Genomic DNA, 12,274 nt, shown 5'->3' with positions numbered 1-12,274 from the left:
TACATGTTAGCAAAGAAAAACTAATAAAAAAGTAAAAGGATGTCGGAAGAATACTTTCTCAATGCATAAACAAGACTGACTTTTATTGTATTCAGCACCTTTCCATACACAAGTGCAATCAGCTGATCGATTCAATCACCTGACGGCCTTTGTCACATTGCTTCTGACATTGCACTCAGGCCGTAACTCCCCCCCCCCACCATTTTACGAACAACGTTACGTCTTCGTAAACTTATGTAGCACAATACAATATCAAATATATAAAAAAAAAAAAAAAATTATATAAGGAAATAAAAAAATTATTTACAATAACGTATGGACATTAAACATTAGATCACAGTAGAATAGAATCACATGACAAACAACACTAAAGAAAAACTATTTAATATGCATTTTACATACAAGAGTAAAACTTTTAAACCTTCGCTAGAAATAGAATAAAATAAAATAAATATGATTTAAGAGTAACAGAAAAATTTATTAGTACAAAAATTGATTCTTCTAGCTCATACTAAGTGCTTATAACATATTTTCACGAATCAATAGTAATAATAAAAAAACAACTAAACAAACAAAAAATACATTTTGTACAATCTTATACTTCACTGGTAATAAGAGCTCTCCAGCCTCGAAGAAATCGGGATTTTTAGCTGTTCAATATGTACTGTCTTCCTCTTATTAGGCCCACGCAAGTTCCATCGCGACATCTGGTTCCAATCCATTTTCGAATTAATACACACGCAGATAATTGATTTATGTTACACTGTAGCCGTGAGTCAACCTTGTGGGTTCTGGAGCCATCCTAGGGTCCACCCAGCCTCATAAATTGGGTACCCTCAATTGGGTAAAAATCTGGCGGTCCAAAGTGATTCTGACCAAATCACCTCCTTGCCCAACCGTTGGTCTAATTTTGTCCCCAGAAAATATTAAATATTCACATTGGCGTCTAATAGTTTATTGTTCCAATAGCTCAATTTGAAGAACTTTAGGGCCTAAATTATTGAAAAACAATTATTTGAATACTTAGCTAAGTATTGTATAACTTTGTAAGATTATTACATCTGATAAAGTTATACAATACTTAGCTAAGTATTCAAATAATTGTTTTTCAATAAATGAGTTACGTGTTTTCGATAAATAATTAGATATTTATCGAAAACACGTAACTCATTTATTGAAAAACAATTATTTTTTTAAGAAGTAAGCAGTTCTGGTTCAAATGTAGTAAAATCAAGTCATTCATTATTGATTCATACACTAGCGATAATTTGTTTACTAAACTTTAATTTAATAATAATTTACTAAAGCCTAATTTATAAAAAATTAGTATATTTTAAAATGTAATAAAAAAAAGAAAAATTTTTGTTGCTAACCGTTAGTTCTCTCCTGGGTTAAGTTGGTATTCCCAAACCTACAATAACCGAGTAATTCCAATTTTCACAGTACAGTCGATGCAAAACAAAACAAAAAAGAAAAGCACTTTCACATTTTAAGATATCAGATGTTACAATATAATAAACAATATATTACATACAATATAATAATAAATTATTATTTCAATAATTAATATAACAAATTATTTGCTATTAACTTTTCTGTAGAGGAAAAGAAAGGGATAACAAAACATAAGTAAATAAAATTGTGATTTCTTTATTTAATGAGAGCCGCAGAACAGTAAATCGGATTTGTTAAAGCTTCCGTATATTTAATATAATTAGGGTTTTTATATTATTGTAAAATATGTAATTCAATGGTTTATTAATTTATTTTTTCTATCGTTGGAAAAATCGCTAGGATTTAAAAAAAAATTTTTTTTTCTTTACAACTTCTTACCTAAATTAGGCCTTTAAGTTCTGAGAAAATCTTTACATTTAACTCGTCAAAAAATCATAAAACTGATACTTTAATAAAGCATACAAATAAATACTTTGATGCTTATAACAAGAGTTCACTACTATAAGACTGTGCTACTATATTAGTTATACTAATCATAGTATAATAGTACTAATATAATTAATAAGTGGTTACATAGATGTATAGCTAAGAATTAAATCATAACCTAAAAAAAACTACGAAAGTATAACATTTGTAAAAAGGTTTTTATATTAATTCTTGTTCTGATCGATTTATTGCAGATAAATTCACGTCCTGGTATAATTGATATTGATTGAATTTAATTTACTTAATTACTTGCTAAAATTGTATGCTATTAAGTAATTGTATATTTTTATGTTATTATGTGATCATAAATTTAACAGGAAAACTGCAAAAAAAATATATATAAAAATTGATAATGATAATATTCCTTCAAGAAAAACTGTATAATTCTATTTTCGTTATTTATTCCTTCCACGCAAAATATCTTAGAAACAATATATTGTGCCTATTACTTTAAGCATACATTATTGGAAGTAGAGGAAATTTGTTAAAAGTCTGTCAACAGCTCTTTACGTAAAAAAGAACCAGAGATACATCTTTTCCAAAATATTATATTATAGGTAATAATTATTTTAAAATAATTATATAAGGTAATGTATTGTTAATGATATAGATATTTAATAAGATGACCGCCTTAAAGAACGAAACATTGTATTTATAAAATACGATGATAAAGTACAACGGATAAGATTATTATTAAGTATGTGAAATATAAAAAACAAACCTATCAATAATTACAGAGCGGAGATTGACGATTTCACTAGAGATACATCTTTTCCAAAATATTATATTATAGGTAATAATTATTTCAAAATAATTATATAAGGTAATATATTGTTAATGATATAGATATTTAATAAGATGACCGCCTTAAAGAACGAAACATTGTATTTATAAAATACGATGATAAAGTACAACGGATAAGATTATTATTAAGTATGTGAAATATAAAAAACAAAGCTATCAATAATTACAGAGTGGAGATTGACGATTTCACTACTTTTGTCGCTTTGGTGAACCAGATTGGTCTATTATCAATGTCTTTCCCCATTTAATTTATTCTAAATTAGTTATAAGACGATTTCCATTTTTTTTTCTACAAGTTTCATCGTTGTGCTTGTGAACTTATTTCTACGGGTAGAGTTAGAAGAAAAAGGAAATGACATTTGAATTATTTTTATTTCATTTATAAATCTTGAAATATCTTATAGCTACATATACAATTTTATGTTTCCGAATTTCTTCTTTTTGTCATATATTTTTTATAAAAAAGTTTCTACACCATTTTCTCTTTATAAATTAATTTCTAATTATTTTATCAGAAGATAGTCAGGGTAGCCGTAAAAAAAGGTACAAATTAGTAAAATAAAATATTCATTGGTAACCTTTTTATTGTTATTTTATTATTTTACCCTCTATACTGAATATAACCTGTATATAATGCCATATACCTTTACATTTACCTTGTTATAGTATTATAAGTTAGATTTTTTCGGTTATAAATCTGTTGGAAAAAAGTCCGTTAGAGTAGTTGTCTATGGTGGGGATCATAGTCAGTAGTAACTCCCACTTTTTCCATCTTCTCCTTTCTCACTTAGAAATCTCTATGGTTCCGGTAAACATCATTATTATTTTTCCTCTTTTAGGTCTATTCATGATCTTTAGTTTAACATATTAAAGCATGTTAAATGGATAAAACTTATGTTAAAGGAGAAATGTTTCCTTCTTTTAGCATGTTAAAACGATAAAACATATAACATTTTTGAGTCTGGTACTAGGTCTGTTAAATGGAGAATGACCTCTCGCAACAGACCAGTTGAGTTCGTCACCATTTTGTTTGTTTTTGTTTTAGGTTACTTGCTCGTCGTTTGTGTTAGTATTGTTTTGGATGTTTTTATAACTAATAAAGCAATGGATGACAATAATAATAATAATATTATGACAGTTGGCAATTAGCTCATCTTGTTTCTCTTCCTCACAAGTTAGAAGATTGACAAGGCATTCAGCGGCCAAACTTTCACACAACTTCCACATTTCACTCAATTTAGGCATGTTGTGATATATTAATTGAATCAAAACATAGAATTTAACAATAACATATTATTCAAATATCAATCTATTTTTTATTTTTTTTAAGATGTATAATTGTTTGCGAAATAAATATGTCCTGGAATATATTCTATTAGTTTAACATTCCCGAAACTTTATTAAAAAAGGCCGAAATAAAAATCATTGTCAGATCATATTGTCTTAGCCTTATCACTTGCATTCCACTCTTAATTCATTTTTTAAAATGTAAATTTGCAAGCTCATCTTCAATTAAAATTATTTTAATATTTTTATTTGTAGATTTGAGTAAATAATGTTGGGTTTTTGCCGAACTCATAATAAATCTGTGATTTTTTAAAAATTTATTCTAACGCTTAATCTAATTCTGTACGCCAAATTTTTATGATGGAAAATTTAGTCTTTGTTGGACATTTACTTTTTACTTGAATTTTTGGCTAACGTGTCAGTTATCTCTGTCTCCTCAATGTCAGAGTTGTCTTTGACCTATTTTTTAACATACTATCGAATTTTGGGACCAGTTTGAGTAAGGTAGTGTACTGTGACTTCAGTGCTATAATCACTGAGCGAATTAAATTCATGTAGTCACAATTACATAATTGTGTTATAGGTCTGGTCAAAGAATTCTTCCGTTGCTTTCATAAGAATATATTTTGTCCTTAACATTACAATAATAGATTGTAATTTTCAACAAAAACTCATCTGTAAAAATAAAAATTAAGATTATTATATTAAAATAAGAGTCTTCTTAGTTAAGGCGTTGGCTAAAACCATTATCAAGCAAAACTTGAACGCAGAGTTATACAATGTCTAATATATAAATATAAAATTCAACAAACAAAAAGAAAATAAATTCTTATTCTAAATCATAAGTGAAAGCAGTACAAAAGTCAAATAAAATAAAAGAAAATTAATAATGAAGTAAAATGGAGTATATGTTTTTAATTGTATACATAACAAAATTGTTGATAATTGTAGAAATATTAGTACTTGAAGATGGGGAAATCCGAAAATCCGTTGTACTAACAATTATAGAATATTGATAATATTCTAAAGAAAGTTTACTTTTCACCACAACAATCTTAATAAAAAAAAAATCTGAAGAAAATAAAATATATTATTCACCTCTTATTCAAATTCCATTCTTAAGTTAGGTATTATAATCAGAGGTTTTGGTTTGAAATGTGAAAAATTATTGGAAAAGGAAGTATTTAAATGAAGACAGGGGAGAAGCATGTCGGGTATTAGCAGTGAAGGAATTCCAGAGGGCAGTGGATTGGGCTAAAAAGGAATGTTTGAATGTTTTAGTTCTGTGGGCATGGATATAGAGGTCAGGATGGCGAGATCTAGTTTCTAGGTGATCTAGGTGGATAGAGGATTTGAATCGCAGGAAACTATAGATGTAGCAAGGAAGTTGGGAATTGACAGTTAACATTCAAGAAAATTTTGTCAGCGTTTAAAAGGGAAAATACAGCTTTACTTGCCGTAGAGGCGGGGAACGTAGAGAATGCCTCGATGTACCGAAGATAAATCTTAAAAAGGAATTCATGATTCTGTTCTGTTGTAAAATCGAGAGGCTCCATATACCAGACCATATACCGGACTATGGAAGGAATACATGGAGATATATTTTATATATATGGAAGGAAGCCGAATTAATTTGTATTCAAATGGTAGGGAAAAAATCAAGACCATCAGAGAATTATAGACCCATCAGTCTACTTCCAATTCTAGGTAAAGTTTTTGACTTTTATAATGAAAAAAGTGTCGATCAACCTTAGATTAACCGAGGCTATTGTGAGATTTTTTTTTTCTCGTGTGGTTATTGTTTTATCTCGTGTTGTTGTATAAATATTAAATATTTATGATTATCATAAAGTGTTCAAGTGTTAAGCAATGCTTCATTTGCTATGTTAGATGTTACTGTCTTATTCTCACTACACTTGGATATGGTTACTGCCAGATGTAGTGCAGACCTCCCTTGACAATCTCTAAAACGATTTTACTAAGTAGAAGTTCAGTATAAACACACATACAAAAAAAAAATCGTAACCAAAATCCAAATGATCATTCCGTACTTCTTATTAATAACTGCTTCATACTTCGGAATCCACCAACAGATTCAAATAAATATCTATGGATTAATTTAGATCGTCGAATGTCACGAAAAGAAACATGTTAAACCAGAAATTACCATTGTCCTATTGCGACTGTTACCAATTAATGGTTGTGAAGTTCGGGGCGAAGCTTCACCAACTAAGCCCAAGAAACTTGAAATATTTCAAAAATAATTAATGCATTTAACGGTCTGTAATTGATCATAATCAGTTACACGCCCAATTGCAGCTGAAATTCATCAAAACTAGGTTCATAAGATTCTAAACTAAATTAACGACCAGTTGAAGGTGTAATACATACAATTAGAATGATTTTTTTTTTTTACTAATTTATTTTTATTAAGTTTAGTATAATTTGTATATGTTCTTTTTTTTCAGGTATGTAAAAAATTTTTCTTCATTTATTTTCTCCTTTACCATGTAGATGTTCACAAGGGTGTCTTCTAGTGAGACTATCCCCTGCACTTGTACCAGAAGGTACTTTTGTATCTTTCATTTGTTTCTTGTTCATGTAAGGCCATAAGTGGCCGAACTGAATAAATAAGTAAATTAAATGAAAAGATGAAATACTTTTCGTCTTCATGACCAATGACAGTAACAGACTCATTATTATTCACACGAGAGACCTATATTATACCTAATTATAGAAAGGAGTAATAAACAAGCATCCTGCAACATTTTAGAATTTCGATCATTACAAACACAATATTTCATTGCTGATTATTATCGATAGTTGATCGTAACACTGTTCAACACAATCGATAGTTACGCACCGAACGAAAAGTGCAAGTTCGACATATAGATAGATAATTAAAATATAGTTTTAGGCTCCATTTCCCAAGGGTATCAATATTGTTTAGTAAATTTTAAATTTCATCATGTATTGACCGTCAGAAGGATATATTGTAACAATAGATACTACGTTCAAAGGCATTGACCCTGTAAGGTGGGCTTTAGAGACTGAACTGGAACGGAAGGCATGAAGTTGAGGGACATTGACCATGCGCAAGGACACCCAGGGAACCATTCAGTGGGTCAGTGTGCTTATGCTCTCTTGAGCTTATCTTGCTTTCTCTCTATCTGCTTTCCCTCTATTGCAAAGTTACACTTCACTTTCAATGTTCTGAACAAAAGATTTCGTAATAGTCGATTATATTATATACTTCCCGTATAGGTTATATTCCAGTCTGTCCTGTCTTACGTTTCTACAAAGTATTTACAGCTAGAATTGATAGAAATTATAAATTTCAGAAAAAGTTTTTGTTTTCTTTCATTAGATTAGGTGGGGTAATTTTGCATTCTCCTCATTACAAAAAAAATTTCTTCGTCATTCTTTGGCGTTCAAATTATTAAATTTGTGTTCTTTCACAATGCTTCTGATGGTCTGGGTCCAGATACAAATAATTTTACAAGGCACTTTGTGGTGGGTTTAGTTCCAATTCTGTTTAGATGGGCTTGGGGATAATCATGACCTGTGAGAAGTCTGAAAGTGTCTACAAATCCTTATTCGGTCAGCCGTAAGGCAGTAATTTTTCATGAAGTCCTTCGCAAATTTTTATTCTACCTTACTTTTTTTTCTAAATAATTTAAATTTGACCTCCCGGAGTGGGAGGGGGGGGGGGTAGAAGGCGAAATGTTGTTCTCTGATAAAAATTGTCATACATTCCGGACGGTCACCAATCCAAGTACTAACTACGTTTGACGTTGCTTAACTTCCATTATCTATAACAAGCGTCAAGGCCCTCACAACTACCTTGCTCCCTACATATATTCACAAATCCTATATGTAGAGATCCTTGTGATGATCCAGTGGGTCTGTGGTTAATAGTATAGTGTCCATTGTGATGGGACTACACAAGATATGTCTAAACGTGCCAGGATATTGATTTTTATATTTCAAATAAAAAAACTTTACGGAGGATAGGCTTCGTTTCTTGCAGTCCTGGCTACGTCTTTGTCAGTTGAGGTTTCGTAGCAGTTCTGTGAAGGAAAAATTAATGGTTTCAGGAACACACATAAAGTTATTTTTATTATTTCTCTTCTGTATGATCCTTCTATTCCTATTAAATATCTCTTCTATTATTAATAAATGGAGACTTTTACTTCTTCTACAGTGAAAGCTGTCAATACAAGCTATATCTAATGTTATTTCATATCTGGATAAACTCTCTGATTTCTCTTTTTTTTCTAGTGAATAAATACTAAATAATTATATAATTGAATTTTAACTTTAAAAAAGGGTCTTAATCGAGGTATGGATGGGTGTTGATTTTTCGAGATGAATAGAATATTAATTCTGAAAATAGTAAATTAGGCAAAATATTATCCATCCCTTAAGATTTTGGCCACCCTGGAACATCAGGAAGACTCCTCAATCCAACGACTAGATTGGCAATCATATTAACCAAATCTAATTATTTTTAAACATCCAAAATCGCTTGGATTCAAGTAGTATACTTGAATATATGGGAGAATAAACTAATGTTACGAAGAACTTCATTTAAAATCTTATTAGTTCAATTATTAATGCATTGAATATGAGCTGTATTACACATGAGAGAAGGAAAAACATCAATTGAAAATCATTTTTATTATTTTTTCTCACTAATAAAAAAGAATTATCTCTTTCTTTATTTGAAATGTTTATTGTCTTCAATATGTTTCTCGGGATATCTGTTATTTATTTTAAAATAATCGGAACATGAAAGACATCAGAGCAAATAACTGTAAATGACAATTACTTTTTCTTTGTAGATCTTGTTTCGCTGTTTAACCCTAACAAAGTTGAAATAAATTTTAATTACATTTTTGATAATGCTTTATCATTGTCCTAGATGAAGACATAATACAACTTGGATCCTTTTTGGATGTTTTTATTCAATTATCATATTATTATTTTCATATAACTGAAATATTATTTGTTTTCAGTAATCACTGGGGCTACAGATGGAATCGGCAAGGCATTTGCTTTCAAGGTAAGCTTTATACATATATAGTGTGAATAGTAACTACACTTATGTACATTATTGTCTGGGCTTGTTTTACTTCTGTTTTTATAATTTAAGCTGCTACAATTTAATGTATGTTCTAAATTTCTTCCTCATTTATTTGGATTAAAAATTCTTACATGTATGTCTATATTTTTAATAAAGAATGTTTTCATTTATTTTTAAAATTTTACGTTTCCGAGCACAAAACGATGCATGTTCGAGCCACTTCCAGTGTTATATTTAAAATTGACTATTAAAAATCATATTTTTATGATTTGCTATGTCCCCACTGTTTTTGCAAGCACAAGCGATCAAAGCATAAAAAAAAAAAAACGCACTGTGTGGACAGTTATGGATCAAGAGAACGTCATATCCAATCCAAAAGAATCGTCAAATTTAGTGTGGAGATAGCTTTTCATTAATATATCATCTAAATTCCAGTCAAAAAGTTATAATTCATTAAATCATTAGACGTTTTGAGAATAAACCTAAAATAATTCCTTTTACTAAATTAATTACCGGAAAAAGGGGGCCACTTTAGAATATGTAGTAGTGAAACTATTATAAACCAGCTTAGCACTAGTAGTCTGTACTAATTTCACCATACTTTACTAAAGTGAATCCATTTTACATTATAATGTCAATTTAGATTTAGATTTTTAGAAAAGAAGGCTATCTCAAAACAATAATCACACCAATTACCAATGGTAAAACTAGTTTGCAATGGGAGCTGGTTTCAGTAGAACAGTCAACTAAATTTTCTTGGGGGGGGGGGAGCGGTAGTTGCTTATAGAGGCTAATTTTCTCAAGAGATATGAACCTATTTGAATAACAGATACAAGTATAAAAACTTTTGATTGTTAAAGAAGTTCAATGCTAATCATTATTAGTATTTTAAGCCATCTGACTGACAAAATAATAACCTTGTTGGGTTTTATTTATTTTTCTAAAATTTTTTGGGAAGGATCTGGCAAGTGATAAGAGGGACATAGCCGTCCCTGGATATACCCATCTATGCCCATGGCTGATTTTCCTAATGGAAAATTTTTAATATCACACTAAAAAAATTCATAATACCATATAATAGAACAATTGCCTAAAGCTGAAGAAAGTATCTATACCAGTACTATCAATATTGCATAGGATGTCATGTTTTTAACATAATTCATTTCTACGAACAAATGAGTTACCTAAAAAGAAACTTCAGTCTTCTTTGAAAGTATCAAAAATAAATAAGGTACTAACTATTGAATACTTAATATAAAAGAATGAAATTTCGTAAATTTGACTTCAGTCAAGGAGCAAGTTGAAATATTTTGTTGGATAATTGTAGGTATGGTATAATTGTGATGTAGGTATGAAGGTAAAATCATTTATAATACATTTATGATTGGAAAAAAATATATAGCTAGTAAATAATATACACATATTTTTTTTAAAGTGTGCATTCAAAAACATTTTGGCCATCAAATATTCAAGTACTCAATGCTCGAAATGTTTTGATTTCCATTAAGTCAACTTTTTTCACTTGGCACCTGTACTATTACGTATTTGTATCTTTTTTTCGATGCTAATTTTATTGATACCAACTATATTAAGACCCATTGTGCAAAAAATATTGTTAATTTATTCACTACCAAATCTAAACTTAATAGTGGACCATCTATATGATATTTATTAAATTAAAACTAATTTTTTTCAAAAATCCTGGGTTAATCGGCAACTTATTTATAAGGCAGTAACCACTTAGAGTTTCTCTAATAATGTTGGAAAAATTGTGCAGATGTAAACCATGTAAACCTTTATAACCAATGAATACTTAGTTTTATATTATTAATTTGTAACTGAAAATTGAAATTTCATGTGCTTTGTAGTTGTAATTTTACTTTTTATTTGCTATTTAATTACTGTCTGTAGTATTAAATTATAGTCTACTATTATTCCTTTATTTTTTATTATAATGTTTTGAGATTTATAACAATAATTTTGATGTTGAGTAAATGATATTTTTTAGTATTTATATTTGCTATTATTGAGAATTCACAAATTAGAATTTGAACATCATAATAACCATTATTATTCATTATGTTACAGTTAGCAGAGAAGGGGATGGACATTGTGCTCATAAGTCGGACAAGATCAAAGCTAGAAACCGTTGCCAAAGAAATTGGTTAGTTTAAATATTATGTAGTAACAGTTCACAAAATAATGTGACAATATTTGCATTAAATAATTAGAAAATGTACTTATTTTTAAAATATTGTTCATCATGTCTTATGCTTGAATAACTTGTGATTTTATTTCATATACAAGAATGTGATAATCAATAATTAATATCTGAAATTACATTTTAAAGAAAATAAAATAAACACACAGAAAGTAAAAGGAAATAAACAAGAAAAAATAAATTTTCTCAAATCTATTTATTAAAAATTGAGAAAAACTATTTAATAATTTAAAGTTATTAGTTAAAGTATGTAGTATTAAATACAAATTAGTAAATTAATGTTGTAAGTCACTGAAAATATTTTGGTGACCAGATTAAAAAGACATTAAGGGTTTTAAAAGAATGGCATATCTCATCAACTTTAAATCATTCTAAGACACTAACTATTCAGAATAAGGGGTGAGAAAAAAAATTATTTCAATCTTTGAACAAACAGTGTCAGTGCATCCAAATCAGTTGAGCAACCTCCAAAAACTTTTACCAGTTATTATCAAAGTATTTAGAAATTTTTGTCCCATACACACATTTAGAATTTTACTAGAAAATTTTAATGCTATATTGAATTTCTAAGCTGTTACTCCAAATTCTTAATCATTGCCCCCCCCCCCAAAAAAACACAAGTACTAACCTGCAGGGTAGCTGATGGATCACTGACCATCTAACTATTTGGTCTTTATGTGTCTTTTCAATAACATTTCACACTACACCCTAGGTTTTCGAGAAACCAGTTTGTTTTCCAAACTAGACAACTTTAGATATCATTTGTAACCTGAAATATATTTTTAGGTTGACTCTGATTTTGTATAGAAAGTATATATGTGTATCCACCAATACCATTGAAGAGAATGGTGTAGTATTTTAAAATAATATTAGTGAACTACTAATATTATTTTAAAACTCAGTATAATATTTATAAATATTTTTTTTAAAGTGTG

General features: G+C 28.9%; 1 protein-coding gene across 1 annotated transcript in view; it reads left to right on the top strand.

The window, feature by feature from the left end:
* Window positions 1–12,274, top strand: part of spidey (hydroxysteroid 17-beta dehydrogenase 12 spidey) — a gene marked incomplete in the record, with an annotated part of 62,792 nt that overhangs the window by 45,654 nt on the left and 4,864 nt on the right. The window contains 2 exon segments of the mRNA XM_067046577.1: window positions 9,051–9,097; window positions 11,207–11,282. Coding sequence (XP_066902678.1) covers window positions 9,051–9,097; window positions 11,207–11,282 — 123 coding nt within the window.

This window comes from Halyomorpha halys, unplaced genomic scaffold, assembly GCF_000696795.3.
Source record: "Halyomorpha halys isolate HHAL.00 unplaced genomic scaffold, Hhal_1.1 Scaffold258.1, whole genome shotgun sequence".
Lineage (NCBI taxonomy): Eukaryota > Metazoa > Arthropoda > Insecta > Hemiptera > Pentatomidae > Halyomorpha > Halyomorpha halys.
This window is presented reverse-complemented; position numbering and strand designations above follow the sequence as displayed.